This window comes from Vitis riparia, chromosome 11 (assembly GCF_004353265.1).
Source record: "Vitis riparia cultivar Riparia Gloire de Montpellier isolate 1030 chromosome 11, EGFV_Vit.rip_1.0, whole genome shotgun sequence".
NCBI classification, from domain to species: Eukaryota; Viridiplantae; Streptophyta; class Magnoliopsida; order Vitales; family Vitaceae; genus Vitis; species Vitis riparia.
The window spans coordinates 5,162,254-5,186,373 of NC_048441.1; the positions used below are offsets into that span (position 1 = coordinate 5,162,254).

The 24,120-nt window shown below is 38.7% G+C and overlaps 1 protein-coding gene across 1 annotated transcript in view; it reads right to left on the reverse strand.

Annotated features, from left to right (window-relative positions):
• LOC117925002 (galacturonokinase) overlaps positions 1-3,712 on the reverse strand; it is a 71,478-nt gene extending 67,766 nt beyond the window's left edge. Inside the window, exons 1-4 of the mRNA XM_034843779.1 lie at positions 3,477-3,712; positions 3,062-3,175; positions 2,519-2,590; positions 1,769-1,812 (exon numbers count right to left, since the gene is read on the reverse strand). Of these exons, the coding sequence (XP_034699670.1) occupies positions 1,769-1,812; positions 2,519-2,590; positions 3,062-3,175; positions 3,477-3,509 (263 nt within the window). The 5' untranslated portion in view covers positions 3,510-3,712. The remainder of the gene's footprint in view (positions 1-1,768; positions 1,813-2,518; positions 2,591-3,061; positions 3,176-3,476) is intronic.
• Positions 3,713-24,120: the final 20,408 nt, after the last annotated feature.

A 24,120-nucleotide genomic window follows, 5' to 3' on the forward strand; every position in this document is an offset into this window, starting at 1 on the left:
GCTTTCTTCAAATGCTCCATCAACCAATCCAGCTCCTCCATGTCAAATCCTACTGAAACTACGAAACCTCAGCTCCTTTCTGTTACTGATACCCAAGTTCCGCCATTCAATCCTTCAAACTCTACCTGAAAGGACTTTTTCTCCACAATAATCCTTTCAACTTTGCACTTCATCTTGTCAAACACGCCTTAAATGCTTAATATAGAGCATATCAATACCTCTTCGAACTTTTCAAAATTCTGAGTATCTAATTCATCTCTGACCGAAATTTGAAGTTTTCACACATGAATAAGATCAGCATTGGAAAGAAGGACATTTTGCCTCCTCCAGCTTGTCAATCTTCCACCAATCTCTCCACAACTGAGTTCCACACTTCCTTAGTTTTATGATCTCAATCTAAGATTCAAATTGATAAAAGGCAAAAACCCCACCTTTTGTCCAAATAAGCGTTGCCAAATTATGAACATCCCACACCAGTTCCAGAGACATAAGTTTGCTCTTCACTAAATTTGCCATGAAATGTGAAACAGAGTAGCATGCGTCAGAGATATCTCATTTAGTCAATATCTACTTTGTTTCCATAAATTAAGTGAAAAACAATCACTCCTACATCTGACCCAGAAACTCTCCATATAAGCACCTTTACTACTGCGTACCTCCATCACAATGATGAAGTGGAACAGAAAAACCCCTATTGAAGGACCCTCAAACTCTTGAAGAAGCCGATCAAGGTCCCACTAACAAGGACAAAGGATTGAACAGCTGAAATGATTGATTTTATTCAATCAATCCATATCTGTTATACCCTACCAATGTAAGCAAGTAAAAGAGTAAACCTTAATGATCATACGCTTTCTCACTATCTGGTGCACTCAAACCCCAGCCCTTAAAAGGGCATCACGTGATCCTACTATCAGCCTTCTTAAAGCCTGTCACGTTCTCTAAACTAGAACTAGCACAATTAACTTATAAATCCTAATACCAAACTAGTAGGTCGAAGTCTTTTAATTTCTCTGCACACTGTTTTTTAGACAAACATAATAAAAGAAGCATTCAACCAAGGTTTGGTGTTTTCCAACAGCAAGCTAGATCCCCAATGTTGCCCCACTAAAATGGATCAGGTATTGGTTAGGTGGCTAGAGTTAGAGGCTTATAATGGCTGTGACTGCATGAGTAACAACATCCCAATCTACTTCATCCAATTTGAGAAGAAGGGAGGTTTTGTGACTTCTTATTGGACTAACGTCATCCTAAAAGTGACACATATCAGCAGTAAAATGTTGATAGAACTCTAGAACAATTGTGATCATAGGCTTCTGGCTGCATTCCTGCATACTTTGATAACATTGCTAATATGTCAATATATGTCTCGATATTTGGACAGAAGTTTTTGGTATTTTAAATAACTGCCCTAAACAATGGATATACCAACAAAAAGATTGACAAGGCAATAAAAATATAGGACATCAAAAAAATAGTGCCGTCATTGTGCATGTATTAGATTATTTCCTCCTTGAAAGTTTAATATTTTCTTCCCAGTTTGCTTTTTTTGGTTGTTAATATTATTGATTTTGTACACTTTGTTTTTATGAGATATAAAATATATATACAATATACATGCATACATATACACACACATATACACATAACAAGAAGATGCACCAAAAAAAAAAGGATAATCTGATTACAATACTAACCTTGTGCTATTGAAATATATTACATGAGCAATAGGAAAACAACAACAGAATAATGAAACACGCTCCCATACCTGAACCTAACTTCTCCTTTAAACTGTCCTGACTGCAGTAAAACCTATATAAGAAGTTTCAACTGATTAGAAAGAAAACAATAAGGAAACTGATCAGAGGAAACCTACATGAAGGATTGCTTTACGGATGAGATTTGGTTGCATTTATTTTATAACTTCATAAAAAATAGTTAATTCTCCAAAAATAAGATCATAGTTTAATGGTATGCTTCCCACTAGTATAACCATAATCGATATAGCTAAGGCATTTTTAAGGAGTCCTATCCAACCCAGTCATGAAATGTCCTCTGACAATCTAGGATTCATGCTAGAGGTCCTTTAATGTGACAAAAATAGGAATAATTATTTGACATTGAAAGTTTGGCTCAAAGAAAAATTCTGGATCATGTTTTAGACAAACTATAAATATAACATATTTTTTATATCTTATATTGTTCAAGTGCATATATAATATAATAATATAGAACATTTTTTTGAGCTTCTTATACACAGTAATATAATTTAATGATTGCAATTCTTAGTATAGAAATTTAGATAAATTAATCAAAATCATTTGTTTTTCATGTCATATTGCTATATATAAAAATAAAAATATATTAATCTATTGTTGTCATTGGAATGTTCTTGTCTTATTTAATACATTTCCCGTGTCCCTTGTCCATATCCATCCTACATTATAGCAATCCAGTTAGAAATTACTGAGACATCCCTAAATTTTCATGATGTTGTGAAGGAAAAAGACAAACTTACCTGAGAGTCACCAGACGGAATAAATCCAAGTAGTATACCTTTATTAACTGTCACAGCTGAAACAACTCCACCCTGCAAAAAGTTAAAAATCAAATACAAAAAACACACTTTGAATGCTTGATCTAGAATCCACAGGATTCAGAAATCCCTAATATTTATTAGCATGTCTAAACAAATAAATTCAACTCATGAAATGCCCTAGTTGAAATGTGACTAAGTAGGGCCAAGGCAAACAAATGTTGCTGCAATCTTGATCAACCATTTCGATTTAGTTTTCTGGGAGATCGATACCCTTTTCACATTGACTATAACGAAAATTATTTGGAGATATGTAGGAAATACCGTGCAAATGTGGGACAATATTGTGGAGTTGAAGAGAAACATCCAAATACATGTCTTATTCTTTTCAATAATCCATACAAAACTCTTAGTCAATAATTGATTTTTTTTTTTTTTTTTTTGATAGCCCTTAATCAATAATTTAATTTATACAAATCTTACAATTCCTTGGATTCACCAAGGAAAAAAAAATACCAAACTAACCTGATGATCAATATGAGCTCCCAATGGACAAATCCTATATGGAGAGACCACCACTCTAACCTCCTTAGAATTTCTCCCTGCCATTTCAGCAACCACCTTTCTTACTCGATCCAACTGAAAAACAATAATGATAATAATATAATAAATCCCTGCCATTGAGGATTTTGTTGAGTTGTCCTTAATCGCATAAAAACATACATATTCCATTTCCTGATTCAATTGCTCTAAAATTGCAAATGCACCATCATGGAAACTAACGAATCGCCACTAAAATTATGAGGTGAAAAAACCCATGTTGCAATAACAAAACCCAGAAAAATTCATAGCAGATTACGGAAAATCGTCGCAAACAATGCAGATCTAAAGCAAACCAAAACAAGCTATGAGGAGTAAACCACATCAGATCGACAATTACCTCTTCTTCCGAAGGCCAGGACACCCCCTCCATGATCCAAAAACACAGAGAGTTAGCTTTTCTCAGGAATTCGGGGACTGGTATGAGAGGGGGAGACGGTGAAGTAGAAGAAACGAAGATGGTGGTTACTAAAAAGCCAAAATCGGTTGAAATGTCCGTGATTTCATTTTATCTGATGGGACGACGGTGGGTGTTCAAAGCTTTTCATTTGTCTAAATACTGTACCATGTTTACCGTTCAAGTTCGAAATTACATTCCTAGAAAAATAAATTCCATCAATTGTAAAAATTTTAAATTTTTGTCCTTTTTTGTGAGTTTGTTGCTATATTTATCCCGATCTGACTTACAAAATAAAATTTAAGACAAAATATAAACAGTAGAAAACAAAAGGAAAATTATTTGAAAGAGCTTAAAAAAAATAATTAAGAAAGTAAAAATGTCTGTCTTGGAAAACCATAAATAGGAGAATTGTGTGATTGAAAATATGAATTTACCCCGACCGCATCAAGATTCAAGCAGCGGAGCGGCGGAGCCTAGTGGGCCTAGGATCATCCCCTATGTAACCTCACCTCGAAAGTCGCAAGGTGAAGAACGCGTTTGTTTTCTCATTTTAAAAATAAAATAAAAAAAAATCTTAAATCTTAAATCTTAAAGTTATGTTTAGTTCTGAAAAACGTTAAGGCTATGTTGGACTCTCGAAAAGTTTGGAGGAAATTTGGATAGAAAAAAAAATTAAAAGAAAAAGTAAAATAAAAGAAAATAAAAAAATTAACTCAAGTAATAAATTACTTTTATATCCTTTTTCAAACTTTTTTCACTTATTAAACTTTTTTATATATTGATAAATAATTTTAAAATACATCAATTTCTTAATAATTTTAATTATATTTGACTTTTTTTATTAAAAAAATAATTTTCTTATATTTGATTATCCTATTAAAAATATTTTAAAAAGAATCAAATATAATTAAAAATTTATACTTTTTAAAATTATTTAATCTTGATACGAATGTGTTAAGATGCGTTAAATGGGTTTGAAATATCAAATAAAAATAATTTATTGGGTTTTTATTTTTTTTTATTTTTTTTACTTTTTATTTCCTCTTACTTTTTCCTTGTATTTTCTTTCTCTTACATTTTCCCTCAATTTTTCCAACAACCAGCCTAAAAGAAATTACATGTTTTTAATTAAAATAAAATGGACATTTTATTTTGGAGTAGTTGGATATTTAAATTATCTAAAATTAATATAAAATAAAAACTTTCATTTAAGTAATTTTTAAAATGATTTCAAATTATGTTTTTTCTAAATAAAAGTATCCTGCAACATATAAATTTTCAAATAAAATACCATAAATATTTTTTCCCATTTTTTATGACTTCATTTTGATTTTTTTATTTTTAATTTTAAAAAAAAAAAAGTAAAATCTCTTATAATTATTTACATTTTTTTCTCTATTAGCTTTTTATAGTATAGTATTTTTAAATTTTAATACTAATTTTTTACAATTGATATATAATAAATAAATTCAGCAATGAATAACAACTTAATTTGATATATTGTGGAAAATGTGTTTATTAACAATGATAATAAATTATTATCAATATAAATTTTTGTGAACAATAGTGATAAATTTGTATTTTTGTATTATACATTAATATATATATATATATACTTTACACGATCAAGGACAATGAGTAGATGATACAAATTGTTTCATTAAGGATCTCTACACCCTACATACCCCAATTCCTCATCGTCGTATGTTAAAAAAATTTCAACATAATCTTGAAAAAATAGATTACTTTATGTTATAGTGTAATCCCCTCATTTTACCCTTGACACATATAGATTATTATTTAGGTAAATTATCAGAATTCATCGACTTATAGTCTCTACTTTTTCATCTGGAGCTTTTTGAAGGATAAATTACGAAATTTTGATGTGATCATATAAACTTTTGATTTTGTAGTTAAAGATTTTATGATTATTTGAACTTATCCTTAACTATAAATTAAAATGAAATTATTAAATCGATGTTTTAAAATAAAGTAAAATAAGTTGTTTCTTTAATAATGAATGAGTTAAAATATTATTCTTTTTTTTTTTAGTATATTATGATCCATAAATTAAAAGTAAAATTCAAGTTTATTATAACTACCAACTTCATAATTCAAACGTAAAATAAGATAAATAATTTTTCTTAATAACAAACATATTGAAATAATTATATATATATATATATATCTTATAAATTGAGAATTAATGTAAGGGTTTGAATTTTCATATTATTATTAAATCCATGCTAAAATAATATTTCTTTTAACATCTCCGGAATCATAAATTAAAATTAAAATTAAAATAACATGAAAATTAAGATTTGAGTTTATCATAAATATCAAATTCATGCTTTAAAATAAATAGTAAAATGGATCTGTAGACCCCCCTCGGATAGAGGGGTTTTATTCCATTCTTTTTATTATGATTTTGTTGGCCACCCCAAGAAGGAGTTGTCCTTGGGCAGCCAAAGAGGGGACTGGAAGTGAAAGAGAGCTGCTGATGAATGAGATGTCCTTGGGTGGCTAGACGTGATGGAAAGCAGGAAAAAAAGAGTTGATGCGTGAGTTGTTTCAAAAAGAGGGGACATAGCTGAGCGAAAAGGTGGCTAGTTGTAGAGAGGCAGGGGGATAGCTGGGAAAATGGCAGATTTTTCTGAGGCAAAGAAAAGGAGTTTTTTTTTTTTAGGATTACAGAGAGAGGATTTGAAAAAAAATTAGAGAGAGCTTGAGGAAGAGAAAAAATTAGGGGATCAGCCAAAAAAATTTGAGGGGGAAAATGAGACGCATGTTCTGTTTCTAGATGAGCCACCCTTCGCTTGAGGAGTGCTTTCCAGGTATGATTACTATATCTTATCATCTTCTCATTTTTACACGGTTTGACTTCCATTCTCAACTGTCTTTCTGGATATCAATTTGCTGCTTCGACGTGTATAAGAAGAGTCATTTGGTTGTCATGGTTAAATTCAGTCTTCTATGTGCATAGCCTGTTCTCAGGTTTTCTTTGTATTTCTTGGTACAAGATTGATGCATGAGTTTGGTTTCTGAACTTGGTATATGTAACTTGTGTTTATTTTATCTATTGATCCCACTTGTTTTGAGCTCATGGATGCCACCTGAAGTGGAGCTCTATACTATCTTGCGTTACATGTTCTAGAATTTGTTTAATCCCCATAGTTCACCCTGGTTATTGTCTTGGCTATTACCCTTGTATTTGTGTCGCGTTTGGTGGGTTGTTTGGTTTGGAATTTGATGAAAATAGATGGAGCTATGTTTGTGACAATCGTTGCTGCGTGGGGAATTCAGAGTCATGGCTCAATTAGAGAAGTTATGGATGGAAGAAGAGAGAAGTATGCAAAGACACCACCCATCAAACCCACACTCCTCTCATTCCTATTATTTCTTTCACGTGCATGGAGCCCCATGTACACGACCACCCCAATCACCCCCCATGCTCGTTTAACCTATCTCCTCATGTCGTTCACCTCCCACCCGCTCGTTTTCATTATTTCCACGTGTACGTATCTCTATGCTCATTCCACCTCTCACCACCCATGGCCATCCTTCACCCGCCATGCTCGTTACCATATCTAACTCTCTATTTATCGCCCACTGCCACCATACCCTAGCATTATTCTTCAAATGCCCAAAACTCATTTCTCTCTCTACTATATACCGCTCTCCCCTCTCTCCACATTTCCATACCCATCTTTGCATTCCTGTCACCACCATTCTCTCTCTACTTTCCTTATTCCCTGTTTTAGTCGCTTTCCTCTCTCTCTCTCTCTCTCTCTCTCTCTCTAAATTCATAGTTGGTCTCAGCTGTTCGGCTCCAAAAACTCTCTTTGCTTCCTCTCACACTATAGTGTGATGTTCTCTCAATCGATTTTCTCTGTAAATTCCAATTGCTTTTAGGTCTTTGAATCGTTTCATGAGAAAATATTAAAACATGGGCATGAAGCAGAAAAAAAAAAATACATGCCGGAAGAATTGGAATGCACATTCGGTGGGGTATGGAATGGTAGAGGTTTATGGGTTTTATGTTGTAAACTAAGGTTCTGGAAATGCCGCAAAAAGTCCACCTACAGTAGCTCGTTTCCAAGCAATTAACATGCTGCATTCCTAGGTCAACCTAACATGCAACTTGGCAAATAGGTTTCCAAGTGGAGTTTTCCAAGGGAAATGATTTGAGGCGGGCCATGCAATGGTCATGCCTCATCATTCTTTTCTTTTTTTTATTCTTTTATCCTACAGGTCAAATCCAAAATGCTCAAAGATTCAATTTTCCTTTATTTATTTATTTCTTTTAACTCCCATTTGTTTTTAGTTCTTCAAAGTCCCAATTCTTGAACATAATTTTCAAGTTTTCATCCTCAAATAAGTTCTCCAATTTTCCAATTTTTGAATTCAATTTCCAATTTTTTATAAATTCCAATTTTCACATTTACTTATTTAATCATTATTATTTTTGCTATTATTTTATTTATTTATTTTTTTATTTTAAAAACTCCATCTTTAAATAATTCTTCAAAATTCTTATTTTCGAACTCCAAAATTCCAATTTTCACATTTATCTATTTAATCATTATTATTTTTGTTATTATTATTTTGTTTATTTATTTTTAAAATTCCATCTTTAAATAATTCATCAAAATTCCAATCTCCAAATTTAATTTCTGATTTCCAAATTTCAAATTTTCACATTTATTTATTTAATCATTATTAATTTCTTTATTATTATTATTTAATTTAATTATTTATTTTTAAAATTTTCATCTTCAAATAATTCTTCAAAATTCCAATTTTTAAAACCTCCATTTTTAAATAATTTCCAAGTTTTCAATTTCCATAATTTAATATTCAGAACTCCAATTATCAAATAATTTGCTAATTTCTTTCAAATTTAATTTCCAAAGTTCCAATTCCTTAATTTAATTTTCAAAACTCTAATTCTCAAAGGATTTTCAAAATTCTAATTTCTTTCAAATTTAATTTCCAAAATTCCAATTCTTAAATTTAATTTTCAAAACTCCAATTCTCAAATAATTTTCAAAATTCTGATTTCTTTCAAATTTAGTTTCCAAAATTCCAATTTTCAAATTTAATTCCCAAGACTCCAATTTTCAAATAAATCCAAAAAATCCAGTTTTCTCTCGAATAGTTTTAATTTCACTACCAGTTGTCAAATATTTCTTTAATTCTACCACTTTTCATCTTTCCTTAAGGTTCAAGGTCACCTAAAATCCCGTTTTTAATAAACTTTTTGCCTTTTTCTTTCAGGCAAGCGCTTTCATAAATTTTTCTTTGATTTTAAAATATATTTTTTTCTATTTCTCTTAATTTTAAATAAGCAAGAAGACAATTTTCATAATTCCAAAATAATGGAATTTGTGAGATTAATTCATGCAAGATCGATTGGGCTTTGGTGGGGGCCCTACATATGAGATTTTTCTTCTGATCGTCAACTGTTATGCTTAATGAATGTTGTCTGATCTTTGTCTTACACTATGAGCGATATATTTTGTATTTGCTATTGCGCACTAACTCTGTTTCATGATAGCGCTTTGTTACTTGCTGCCAATGTAGGCTCTCGCTCTCGCTTTGTTCATTTATTCATTATCATGACATGATTTTGATTTGTGATCACTTTGGTATCCATTGATTTCCTTCCCAATTATCACGCTTACTTCATCTTATTAGTAGAGACCCGTTTTTAGGGACTTAGAGGGGTGTTACGGTCTTTTTCGTACCTTCCCGATAAGTAACCTGATCCCCGAACCCATACTTAGTTTTTTCACAGACCTATTTTTCCTTTAGGAGTCACACTTAAGGTTTTTCTTTCTTATTTTGTTTTCCCTTTTCAAAATAAAACAAAAATAAGTGGCGACTCCAAGTTATTTAAAAAAAAAAATCATCTTTCAAATAAAAAAACGAGTTTGCCATCGAGTGGGAATGCATTGAGTCGAAATGCGAGGTCCACAAAATGGCGACTCCACTGGGGATCTATAAGAGGGTCAAGCTTGAACTTAAGATGAAACAAATGTGACATTTGATTGGTCGATCAGTGGGTACCTATCTCTTGATTGCATGTTGAGAGTCCTCGATATCATTAGATGTATGTTTGGTTATTGTATTCATTTGAGACATTGATATGCTGATTATATTGATTGAGGATTCCAATTGTAGCGATTTTTCCTATGCTTCATTGCTATATTTGTTTGGGACATTAACATGCCGATTATATTGATTGATCATCTTGCCTTGCTTAGCATAGTCACCCTGATTTTGCCATGATTGTTCTGATCACCTCACATGCATGGGTTCATTGTTGTATATCATTTGACTTGATTGGTGGATTCACTTGCTTATATATTATCTTGATCGTCTTTTGAGCATGTTGTCTTTGTTACCGTTCATCTTGATTGTCATAGCTTGTATGTGGACATGAATGATATATCTGTACCCTGCTTGACTGTATGTTACATGACCGCCCTTCTTCTCTATGACTGCATGTCGCTTGTCTGTGTGGGCCGCAAAGCTATCCTCTTACTTCCAATCCTCTATTTTCGGTCATTTCTTTCAATTTTGGCTCTCGCTTTTTGCAAGTGTGAGGCCTTGTGTGTGCTTGTTTCTCTGACCGAGCCAGGGGTTATGAGTAGGGTCTAGTGACGGGCTATATCGATGTTTGGGAGCATTTTGGAGGAGACCGACACATTGGTGTTGATTGGAGTCTGATCATTGAAGACCTGTATAGCTCGGAGCTAGGTTTCATGGATATTTGTACGACCAGTATGTTTCCTCTTTCTGTTTTAGCTTCATAAGGTTTTCGGATGCACCCACACCGCTCACTATGCACTCTAATTGACCACTAAGTGTTGAAAGTTTTGAGAGATTTCACTATGGGAAACCCCCTAGAATGTCAAGGTAGTGCATGTGTGGAGGTGATGACCACCTTGCATGGAAGTGCCCCGTCTCTTCAAAGGTGTGTAGAGGGTTGCATACCATCGAAGGGTACGATCGCTTCTAGTAGGGATCCTTTAAAGTCCAGCCCTCTTTTCTTTAGAGCCACCTTGACCTTGTAGGTTGAGCCTTAGATATTTCAATAAGGATTTTCTTCCTTAACACGTGGGTGCATCCGTGGGACTTCAGAGTCGGTTCAGTAGTGATAGGTTTATTTACCTTCGTAGTAGTCTCTTATATACCTGCTCAGGATTATATATCAGTTTGATTACTTCCGAGTTATATTTTGGCATATTTAATAGACTTTCCTTGTGGAGCTTCCCTTACCTCGTATCTTATCTAGTATTTCCGCTATTATAGGAGCATTGATACATTCAGTCTAGATTCGACTTCTTGGATCCAAGTTGAGGCCAGATTGATCAGAGTATCTGACCCATCAGACCATAGATCAGATCAAAGAGATGGATTCACATATAGTTACCGTTGACTAGTTTGTTGTGGCCATGGCTTCGATTCAGGAGGCTATAGCTAGCCTCAGCCAGAGGATAGATGGGCAGTAGGTCCAAGAGGTCCCGCCTCAGGATGGCGCCCAGTATGACCCTACCATGCCACTATCCCCTCCACCCATATCTTATCTAGTATTTCCGCTATTATAGGAGCATTGATACGTTCGGTCTAGATTCGACTTCTTGGATCCAAGTTGAGGGCAGATTGATCAGAGTATCTGACCCATCAGACCATAGATCAGATCAAAGAAATGGATTCACATATAGTTACCATTGACTAGTTTGTTGTGGCCATGGCTTCGATTCAGGAGGCTATAGCTAGCCTCAGCCAGATGATAGATGGGCAGTAGGTCCAAGAGGTCCCGCCTCAGGATGGCGCCCAGTATGACCCTACCATGCCACTATCCCCTCCACCCAATCAGTCAGCACCGCAAGCTATACCTTTCACTCTGCATAGCCAGACCAAGGTTGCCCCGCCTCCTGTCACCGTGCCCATCCCGACCTCAGAGGACCCACATGCTCGCATGGATAGGCTTGAGCAGAGGTTGAGGCAGTTGAGGACTTCAGACAGACCTATTACTTGGGAGGATTTTGATGGAGCACCAGTGGCCAATTTACTGACCAAGTTCAGGATGCCAGAGATCGAGCGATACTCGGGGATTGGATGCCCCCGCATCCATTTGAGGCTTTACAGTACGATCATAAGGGCTCGTGGATTGGACGAGACTCAGATGATTATGTTTTTCCCCATGTCCCTGAGTGGTGCGGCATAGCATTGGTTTGCTTCATTGGATGTATCACGCTGTTTGGACTTGGAATGATCTAGCCCAGGAGTTCTTGAGATAAAATGCATTTAATACTGTCATTGACGTATCAATGAGGGAGTTAGAGGTGTTGAGACAGAGGCCAGAGGAGTCGATCACCTCATTCATCTCCCGCTGGAGGGAGAAGATTTCACAGGTCATTGATAGACCATTTGAGAGGGATCAGATCAGCATGATTATGGGGAGTTTGCAACCTCGATTTGCTCTGCACTTGATGGGATTTCCACATATAGATTTTGGATCTTTGGTACATGCTTTGTACGATATAGAGGAGGGTATAGCTAGAGGATTATGGTTTGAGCCTTCTCCTTCTGATTCGAAGGGGAAGAAGCCCTTAGGAGGACAGAGATCGGGAGATGTCAGTGCTATCAGTTCGACAGGGTTGAGACTTCCTAAACACTATAAGACAGTTGGGCAGACTTCTGGACTCTACCACCCACCATCACCTCGTGTGCAGTATAGACCACAAGCGCCTTCACAATCATATGATCAGACTTACGTGCCTCCTACATTGGCATTGCCTCACCACACCACACAGGGCATAGAGAGGCCTCCTATCTCATATTATGCCACAACGCAGTCATGCTATGCAGCACAGTTTACTGTGAGACCTACGACATCTTATCCCAGGCCCCAAGCTTAGCAGACCTCTATTCTTTTTGCTTTGAGGACATAGAGGCAGTTTTCACAGTTAGGCATGTCGTTGAGCTAGGCTCTTCGGAAGCTTACAAAGGCTAGATTGTTGATGGCTCTCACTCTCAGACCACCACCTCAGCTTGTTCCGCCTCAGTTCAGGATGGATTTACACTGTGCGTATCATCAAAGACTAGGACATGAGACAGATAGTTGCATTGCTCTGAGACATGCCATCTAGGATTTGATTGATCAGGGTGTGGTCCACTTGGGTTAGCCGAGTGTAACCATGAACCCATTATCGGCTCACACTACACACACGGTTCCCCCTCCAATCGATAGCATGCACTCCATTGACTTCGTTGAGCTTGACAATCACATCCACATGCTGAGTTGGGATGAGTTAAAGCCAGAGCTCATAGTATCAGACGAGATTTATGAGATAGGTAGATGATTTTGGGCCCGCGGATGTCCACACCATTAAGACTGATCCCTGAGGCGGCATCAGTACAGACAGGCACTATCGAGCCATCGATCTTCCCACATTGTAGTGTTCGAACTCTGTTTGTTTTGATTCCAGATGTTGATGAGGTTCAGAATTCGTATGTTGATGTTCCTCAGACTCCATACATCGATAATGCTCACACTTCAGATGTGCAGTATGTTATCCGTGAGGGTAGAATGGTACGACAACACCCTCCCGCAGTCGCTAGACCCTTGGAGGGGACATCATCCCAAGAGGAGGTCAGGAAGGAGGATGATAAGATTTTGAGGCAGTTATAGAGCACTCAGACTCGCATTTCTATCTGGAGCTTGTTAGCATTTTCCAACACTCACCGAGATGCATTGATTCGAGCCTTGAGCTAGATCAGAGTTGAGACTACCTCCACTCCTGAGGGATTGATTCATATGGTGATAGTTGCTAGAGCCACATGCATTGTATTCTTTGATGACGACTTGCCACCGGAGGGCTCAGACCACACGCGTCCCTTTTATATATTTGTTGGTTGTTCAGGTCGCCAGGTCCCATCTGTCCTTCTAGACAATGGCTTGGCCCTGAACGTTTGTCCTTTGGCCACTGCCATCGCCCTCAGCTATGCACTTTCTGATTTTGGTTCCTCCATTCAGACCGTTCGAGCATACGACAGTACTCGGAGGGAGGTCATGGGCACCTTCGAGATTGAGCTACCAATAAGTCCAGCTATATTTGTCACTATATTCCAGGTTTTGAGGATTCCCGCATCCTTTAACCTGCTTTTAGGCCGACCTTGGATCCACAGAGCCGGGGTCATTCCTTCTTCCCTTCTTCAGAAGGTAAAGTTCATTCATGATGGTCACGTCGTCACAATGCAATCCGTGGGAGACATGTTTAATTCTGCTGAGCCTATTGTCATGGACTTAGTCGTTCACTAAGCTCGTGCGGCACTTAGGCAAGCCAAGACGCTTGATCTTGCTAAGTCAGCCTTGATCCCCAATGCTTAGCTTGCTCGGCTAAGACACTTGTGACTCGAAAGCTTAAGAAGCTTAGTAGGCAACTCTTTAAAGAATGGAAGCTCTTTATTACTCAAAGAAGCCTTTACAAGTGCTTGGAAGCTCACTTGCTTGGTTAGGAAGTGATTTGGGTGGTCCCTTGGCCAAATGAGGCCCTCACCTATTTATAGGCACCAAGGGAACTCTTTGGAACCTTGGAGGGTTCCTTACAAATCAAGAATATTCTAGAACATCCTACCCTATTCTATGTACAACCCTATGTACAAGAATATACAAGAGATTCCTAGAAGTCTCTAGAAAGCCTTGGACTCCTCTCATGCCTTCCACCATAGTGTAGAGATATGTGGACATCTCTAGGCATTTCTAGAACCTTCCACACTCTTCCCACCAATGGCTTAGTGTAGATGGCTCTAGGAGTCTCCAGAAGCTCCCCTTCTCCTATATAAGCCCATGGGGAGGGTCATTTGAAGCATCCTGTGACACTATGCTTCAGATTAGTTATAGTGATGACGACCTATTTCTGACTAGATTCACGTTCGATGAGATGCAAACCCTAGAGATAGAGGATCTTAGTCGAGACTTCGTGGCTATGTTGTTTGATCAACATGGCAGCACAGTGGTGCTCGATATGATGAGAAGCATGTCTTATTTACCCGATATAGGGTTGGGGTGACATCAGCACGGACCTAGTGAGTTCATGGCTATCCCTGATCATGATGTACCATTCGGACTCGGGTTCATCCCCATTGAGACCGATTATAGATATATGGCGCGATTGCACAAGGAGCAAGTGAGGGCTCGACTGACTCATACGTCGTTTGATTATCCTGTTCGTCCATACACCTTGAGTTTGACGGACTACTTTGTGAGAGCATCAGAGCCGCAGACTTATTTGGACCAGATCATTAAGGGACTCAGTACTACTTAGGAGGTCGAGCTACAGTGCCTCGTCCATCAGCTACAGTTGAGTGATGGAGCCCATGGCACTTCGACATCTATGTTGGCCGCCCCTTCATCTCCAGATCGCATGAGCCTTATGACGCTCTATTTCCTGAATAAGGTCAATGAACACGGGACGTTTGTCGAGATCGGAGACATAGTGGATAGAGTTGTGCCACATGACGAGTTCATTGATGAGATGCTTGCGATCAGTTTGACCCAGATCGATGAGATAGTTCAGCTTGAGCTCACTTGAGATCGAGGAGAAGTTAAGACAATTGCACCATCGCTGGAGCTTGCAAGTGAAAGAGGAGATCCAGAAACAACTCAGTGTCAGATTTTTGTTAGTGGTATAGTACCCGGAGTGGCTGGCCAATGTCGTCTCTATTCCCAAAAAAGACGGCAATGTGAGAGTCTGTGTTGATTTTCGAGATCTCAACAAGGCCAGTCCTAAGGAAGATTTTCCTCTCCCACATATCGACATACTAGTTGACAGTACATCAGGTCATTCGATATTGTCTTTTATGGACGGATTTTCCAGGTACAGTCAGTTTCTGATTGCTCCAGAGGATATGGAGAAGATGTCTTTCATTACCGAGTGAGGTACTTATTGCTATAGAGTCATGCCATTCAGATTGAAGAACGTAGGAGCCACCTATCAAAGAGCAGCGACCACCCTCTTCCATCACATGATGCATCGGGATGTCGAGGTTTATGTAAACGACATGAGAGTGAAATCCTAAAATAGATCAGATCACCTATCAGCTCTAGAGAGGTTCTTTGAGAGGATCAGATAGTTCAGATTGAGACTGAATCCCAAGAAGTGCACTTTTGGAGTGACTTCTGGGAAGCTCCTTGGATATATGGTCAGTGAGAGAGGCATAGAGGTAGATCCGGACAAGATCAGAGCTATCCTAGACATGCTTGCACCGAGGACAGAGAGAAAGGTCAAAGGCTTCTTGGGTAGACTTCAGTACATCAGCAGATTCATTGCCAGATTGACAGACATCTGCGAGCCTATTTTTTGACTCTTAAGGAAGAGTCAACCTACTATTTGGGATGATTAGTGTCAGCATGCATTTGAGAGGATTAGAGAGTATTTGTTGTCACCACCAGTTATGGTACCTCCTACACTAGGCCGTCCTTTACTCCTATATCTGTCAGTTTTAGATGTAGCATTGGGGTGCATGTTAGCTCATCTCGATGATTCGGGCAAGGACCGAGCCATTTATTATCTGAGTAAGAGGATGCTAGACTATGAGGCGAGGTATGTCATGATTGAGCGTTATTGTTTGGCATTGATTTGGGCCACTCGCCGACTGAGACATTACATGACTGAGTATTCAGTGCACTTGATATCCCGTCTAGATCCTCTGAGATATTTCTTTGACAGGCCCGCTTTGGTCGGCCGTCTCATGAGATGGTTGGTACTTCTGATTGAGTTTGACATCCATTATGTCACTCAGAAGTCCATTAGAGGGAGCATTGTTGTGGATCACCTAGCCTCATTACCAGTTTCTGATGGTAGAGCTATTGATGATGATTTCCTGGATGAGGATGTTGCTGCCATGACTAGTCTGTCAGGTTGGCGCATGTACTTTGATGGTGTAGCCAACCATTCTGGATACGGGATAAGTGTCTTGTTGATATGCCCTTATGGTGATCACATTCCCAGATATGTTTGTTTGACATTCTAGGATCAACATCCTGTCACGAACAATATTGTTGAGTATGAGGTTTGTATCTTGGGATTAGAGACAACTCTCGAGCTCGAGATTAGATAGATAAAGGTGTTTGGTGACTCCAATCTGGTATTGAGACAGATTCAGGGTGAGTGAAAGACTAGAGATGCGAAGCTTAGGCCTTACCATGCATACTTGGAGCTACTGGTTGGGAGATTTGATGATTTGAGATACACACATCTGTTTAGAGCGCAAAACCAGTTTTCCGATGCTTTAGCTACTCTAGCTTCTATGATCAATATTCCTGCTGATGCCACTATTCGCCCTTTACTGATCGAATCAAGATCCGTTCCTGCCTATTGTTGTCTGATCGACAATATAGAGCCAAATGATGATTTGCCCTAGTATCATGACATATATCACTTTTTGAGACTTGGAGTATATCCTGAGATCACCACGGCCAAGGATAAGAGAGCATTGAGACAACTAGCCACCTGATTTGTGATATGTGGAGAGACATTATACAGACGATTAGCCGATGAGATGTTATTATTGTGCCTGGACCGCGCCTCCACCGATCGAGTGATGAGAGAGGTTCATGCGGGAGTTTGTGGACCACATATAGGAGGACATATGTTAGCTCGTAAGATCATGAGGACTGGCTATTTCTGGTTGACCATGGAGACAGATTGTTGCCAGTTCGTTCAGAGATGTCCAGAGTGCCAGATACACGGGGACCTCATTCACGTGCCACCTTCAGAGTTACATCCATTAACTTCACCATGGCCATTTTCAGTGTGGGGTATCGATATCATTGGGAAGATTTCGTCGAAATCTTCCAATGGGCATGAGTTCATCTTGGTCACCATCGATTACTTCACCAAGTGGGTGGAGGCGGTTTCATATGCGAGATTGACATCGTCTGGGATCGCTAGTTTCATCAAATCACACATTATCTGCCGCTATGGAGTCCCTCATGAGTTGATTTCGGACAAAGGAGTATATTTCAGAGCAGATGTTGACAGTTTATTACAGAAGTACAATATCCAGCATCATAAATCGTCTGCGTACAGGTCGTAGACTAACGGAGCGGAAGAGGCCGCGAACAAGAATATTAAGAGGATCTTACGGAGAATGGTTGAGACTTCTCGAGATTAGTTAGAGAAACTCCATTTCGCATTGTGGGCTTATCGGACTTCTTTTCGCACCTCTATAGGAGCCACACCCTATTCCTTGGTGTATGGTATGGAGGTAGCGCTACCAGTTGAGATTGAGATGGGTTCATTGAGAGTAGCATTGGAGTAGTAGATTCCAGAGGTAGATTGGGTTTAGACTCGATTAAACCAGCTCAATCTCCTAGATGAGAGGAGATTGAGGGCAGCAGACCATGTTCGTGCCTACCAGAGGAAGATGGCCCATGCTTTTAAGAAGCGGGTCAAGCCCCGACCACTACAGATAGGTGACTTGGTTCTGAAGGTCATTAGGGGATTGATCAGAGATCCCAGTGGGAAGTTCAGACCCAATTGGAGCAAACCTTACTTCATCAGGGAGTTGACCTCAAAGGGCGTTGCATGGTTGATGGATCTAGATGGAAACCGATTCTCGGAGCCAACAAACGTGGATCAACTAAAGAGGTACTATGTTTGAGATCATGGTCATAGGATGGGTGGCCATTATTTCAGTTAGCCATATACTCTTTCACTTTTTTTATATATAGATTGTTGCTAGCCCATTAAGCCTCGCATGTGCGTTATAACCTTTCTTTCTTATTGCCTTGCTCACTTTTTACACCGAGATAGGGGGCCTTTAGTGTATGCATGCATTGTTTAGGAGTCTCATGAGTCTTGGACCTACAGGTGCATATTTCTCTCATTATTTTTCCTACCATCACTCTATTGCATTTCATCACATCTCATTGGTCATGTTCTTCATTCCTTATTCTTTATTCTATCTATTGTTTGTTTTGCTTCATATCATTTTCACCCTAAATGGCGATCTTCCTCAGTTCATTGCATGGAGGATAGTCACGTCATTCCCGCTATCTATCACACGGACATTGATTCAGAGATCCTTAGTTTGAGAAGGTCATCTCATCAGAGAGAGTTTTGAGAGTGTGTATATCCATTGTTGATATCATATTTGGGGCTCATTTGTTTATGTTCAAGGGGTGCGCATTTGTATATATGTAAAAAAAATGATGAATGAAAAGAAAAGAAAAATAAGCACATGTGTGTATGTTCATAGTATTCTCCATCATTGGGCGTGTATATTGATGTTTGAGGGTCACTTCGTTAAGTATGTTTGTTGATGAGAGCTCGTATGTGAGCTTTTCGAGACCCTTCATTATTTGTATTCAGGTTTCATGTATTTTGAGAGTGAGATGAGTGACTTTCTCTTAAGAGCTCTGTATTATTGTCTCTTCCATCATTACATTCATTGTTGATGTGACTTCACTTCATGTTTGATTTGAGTGGATCATTACTCATCTTCGTGTTATTTGTTTTGTCATCATCCTCGTTTTGCTTTTGATTCATCCCATTTGTCTTACCCTTGCTCTTCTCTTACGACGACCTATTCCCAATTTGATACTTCATGTGCATCATCCCTACACATCTCGTTATCAGATCATTTTTCTTCATTGTCTCGTTATTGTTATCATGTTCACATTAGGCACCCTCAGGGCCATGGCTCACGAGATTTTCTGTACATGTTGCATTTCATACATGAGGGCATGGGTTTTGATCATTGGGTATTTGAGCCTAGTTTTCCTTCATTTCTATTACCCTATCACCCTAGCCTACATTACATCCCGCGTTTTAAGACCACCTTGAGGCCATGGGATCAGATGTCGTCTTCGACAGCCCCTGCTTAGACTGCGTTGAGACTTGGTTGATGTTTAGATATCATCATGCTTCTTCTTCTGGGAGACGTTTCTTTGATGTTTGGGTTTGTTTCAGTTGTGGATTTGGATTACCAGGATTGCGCATTTGACATGGATGATTTGATGTCACCTGATTTTTTCAATCTACTACACATTTGATGCCATACTGGGGCATATTCCATTTCGGTTGAGATTCGTAGATTTTCATGGAGTTGTATGCTCATCCCCGCTCATGAGGATCACTCATTTGATGATTGATGATTTGGTGCTACCGGATTTTCTGATCTACCACAGATTCGATGTCATACTGGGGTATATTTCCTTTTCCGATGAGATTTACAGATCTTCATAGAGTTGCATGCTCATCCCTATTTGTGAAATGCATACCAAGACAAGGATGTGTTCGTGATTTTATCATGATCCCCCAGTGGAGCCTCTCTTGAACCATCTAGTCAGGCCCATATTTTTCGGCATTTGTATATCATCGTGCTTCTCATTCCGGGAGATGTTTCCTTGACGTTTGGGTTCGATTTAGATTACTGGGATCACACATTTGATGATGGATGATTTCATGTCACCCAATTTCCGACCTACCATATATTTGATGCCATATCGGAGCATATTTCCGTTTCGATTGACAGTTATAGATCTTCACGGAGTTGCATGATTATCCCCACTTACGGGATGCTTACCGAGACGATGACGGGTTCGTTACCTTGTCATGATCCCTCAGTGGAGCCTCTTTGGAGCCATCCAACCAAACCCACATTTTTCGACATTTGGTTATCGTCATGCTTATTATTCCGGGAGACATTTCATAGATGTTTGGGTTTGATTTGGACTACGGAGATCGCGCATTTGATGATGGATGATTTCATGTCACCCAATTTCCGACCTATCGTACATCTGATGCCATACTGGGGCATGATTCATGCCTAATTGGTGTCTCAGTTGATTCGTGTCCAGCTGGTGCTCCTTGATGGCGGGAGTAATCAACAAAATTTATAACCTATAACACCATGAACTAGGGTAGCAAAGAAAAAGCTATTATAGCATAGTGGCTCTAGGATCGTTCACTGGGAAGGGTTTCCAAGCTGAAAATGATACCAATTCAAAGTGAATTGGTGCTGTTTCTTTTCAAGGTTAGTTTAAGAAATAAAACAATAACTTTGGTTGAAAAAGATTTAGACTTAGACTAACGACACAACAAGTGATGAAAATTACTTAAGAAGAAAAGCATTCCTTAGAGATTCAGGTTTACAGGGGAGGTTCCTCATGCAATAGCATAGCTCCGGTCAGTTGGTTCAATTCCTCACATTAGAGAATTAACCTAAAGTCAATTCTCTAACAGGTGCTGCACAAATGCATCCCTCAATTGGATTTCAGCTTTAATTCTCTCACTGATGCAACTTGCAATGGTTCTAGCCTCTCACTTAGCCTTTACCATTCAAGGTGATCTTTAACCTTGGACTTCCTTTCACAAGCTCGCAAGAGATAACTAATGGATGTCTCCTTAGAGTCCAAAAGCTTACCAAGTGTTGGCAATTCTAGAAAATCCTACCTTCAAGTCACCTCCCAGAGGCTCGCAAAGGGTAAACTAGTGCATCTCCATGGTTAGAGATCACTTGCCTTACCAAGTGTTGGCCTAGGTGACTCCAAGGCGTTTTAAGTTAACTAAAAACATAGAAACCATTCATGGGACACACTTTCTCTTCATTCATAGCTGAAACCACAAAGCTTCTGATTCTTGCACTTGGAACCTTTCCCGGCAACCTTCACTCCAAGGAACTAAAAGGTTTAGTTACTCATTCTCTGGGGAAAGCTCCTCAGAGAGTGCATAACTTAGTAAATGAAAAATACAATCAAAGTGAGAACGTAAGGTAAGATAGAGCTCAAGCTCTGTATGTTACTTTCTTTCAAACTTACAAAAGGTTCATCCCCCTCAGAACAGGCTCCTCGGGCTATATTTATACCAAAATTTACATTAATAACTATTACATGGATATTTAGCTAATTTCCTAACTTAAAAGCTAAGGAATCCTATAATTGGTGGCTTACAAGGAGAATTTGGGGATTTAGACAACAAAAATCTGATGAAAAATATCTCCAAGTGTCGGTTACAAATATCGGGAAGCACTAAGGACCATTTCACAGGAGAAAAAGAGGTCTGCGAAATTTCGCAGACAAACAAGAAGGGCTGCGATATTACTTCGCAACAAAAGGCTGATTCCGCAGCGCTGCGAAGTTGGCTTTCATCTTGTGGTGTTTGGCTTCCATCGCTCCGTGAAACTTCAGGGGAAATCCATAGCACTGTGCAAAAAAGGTTGCGAAATCATTCCGCAATAAAAAGGGTGATTTCGCAGCACTTTGTTGAATTCTTCCTTCAGCTTGGAGCAGTTGTCTTCCAAAGGCTGTAACTTCCTCATTTCAGCTCCAAATCGAACACGGTTTGAAGCATTGGATTGTTGACTTCCTAAGCTTTCAAATGACATATAGAATGCATAATTTGGACATCAGTAAGTACTCCAAAAGTGGCTGAAATGACTGTCATCAAGAATGCTTCATGACAGATTTCTCTTTGTTTCCCCTCCTTGCATTTCAACTTTGCTTATGGCAAAGGGCTTCAAAGCTTTGGTTCTTCATGCCTCTAAGCTTCCCATTGCTTTGCCAAGGATTCCTAATAACTCTCCTCAATCTTATATTGCTTTGGTGATCAAAAAGCTATCAAAACACCAAAACTTAAGGCAATTTGATTAGAATTGATTGCAAGAGGCCTTAACATATTAATTGGGTTAAAAGGCAATAACTACTACTCAAAAGTGTTTAAAAGGATTAATTACAAGCTATCAAATAGCACTTTTTGAGTAGTAATCAGGGCATATTTCCGTTTTGGGTGAGGTTTACAGATCTTCATGGAGTTGTATGATCTCCCCCACTCACGGGATGCGTACCAAGGCGATGACGTGTTCATTATTTTTACGAGGATTTCTCATTGGAGCCTCTCGGGAGCCATCCAGTTAGGCCCGCACTTCTCGGCACTTAGATGTCATCATGCTTCTCCATCTGAGAGATACCTCTTGGATATGTGGGTTTGATTCTACTATGGGCGTGGATGACTAAGACCATGCATTTGATGATGGATGATTTGAGGTCATCTGATTTTCCGACCTGTCACACATTTGATGCCATACTGGGGCATATTCCCCTGTCGGTTGAGATTTGTACATCCCCACTGATCCGCATGATCATCCTCGGTTATAAGATACGTGTCAGGTTGATGATTCAGCTTCATTTTGTCCTGACGCTCCTGGAAAGCCTTTCTTGAGACGTTTAGTCAGGCTCATACTTTATGATATTGTTGTGATTCTTGGACGGAGTTATCTCAGGCATATGGATTCTCACATCACCATTTCAGTGGAGTACATGTTAGATCTCTTGCGCATCCCCATTGAGTTATTCGCAAGTCATTAAGACAGACCGAGTACATCTGATGCCATACTGGGGCATATTTCCCTCCTTCAGTTGTGGAGATGATGGTTTTCTCATAGATCCGTTGCAGTCTTCACCACTCGGCCGAGAGATATTTTATTTGCTTTATTGGCCACTATTCCTGTGATTTTCGTCGAGATGAGCCTTCAGTAGAGCACGACATTCGAGTTTTAACTGTCTCATTATCCATGATTCTTCAATAGATTGTTGTGTTGAGATCGTGGTGATTACCCTAACAGACTATTCTCTTGAGACTCCCTAGTGGGTCATTCGCTTGAGGTGACGATGGATTCCTCTAGTAGAACATTTCAAGTTAGAGGAGTTCTACTTATTCCGACACTTCAACAGATCTCGCGATTTAGTCAGATGGGTTGTGAGACTATGCTCACCATCGATCTGATCATTCTGACTTGCTAGTAAAGCATTTTTTCGAGACTCGTGGAGTCTTTTTTTTCATATTTTTCCAATAGATTGAGAGTTGTGGTGACATGCTACACCGGGGCTTATTCTCCCTTCATCATTTCCTTGCAGTTCTGGCGTTTAGAGCCACCATACATTCTCGGTTACGTCATTTAGAGCCGCCCATTTTCAGCCTAGCATTCAAAGCCACCATGTCTTCTCGTTTATGACGTTCAAAGTTGTATCTCTCAGCTTGACTTTCATAGCTATTGTTTTAGTTTGGCGTTCAGAGCCACCATGTCTTCTCAGCCACATTCAGAGTCGTCTTTCTCAACTTGGCATTCCTAGTTATCAGTTTAGTTTGGCGTTTAGAGCCGTTGTTTCTGCTTGGCATTCATAGCTATTATCCTCATTTTGGCGTTCAGAGCCATTTTTGAATTCCGGCGTTCATAGCCACTATTTTAGTTCGGCGTTCAGAGCCATGGTTTAGGTCGATGTTTAGAGTTATCACATCGTCTTTTTGTTCGGCGTTCAAAGCCACGTTTTCGTTTCGGTGTTCAGAGCCATCGTTCATTTTCTGTTCAGCATTCAGAGTCATTGTTTGTTTTTCGTTTGGCGTTCAAAGTTGTATCTTCATTTTGGGGTTCAAAGCCTTCATTTGTCCTTAGTTCGACATTCGGGGTCACCATGTCTTCTTTTCGTTCGACATTCGGAGTTGCATTTTTATATTGGCATTCAGAGCCACACCTTTAGTTTGGCATTCAAAGCCATTATCTGTATTTA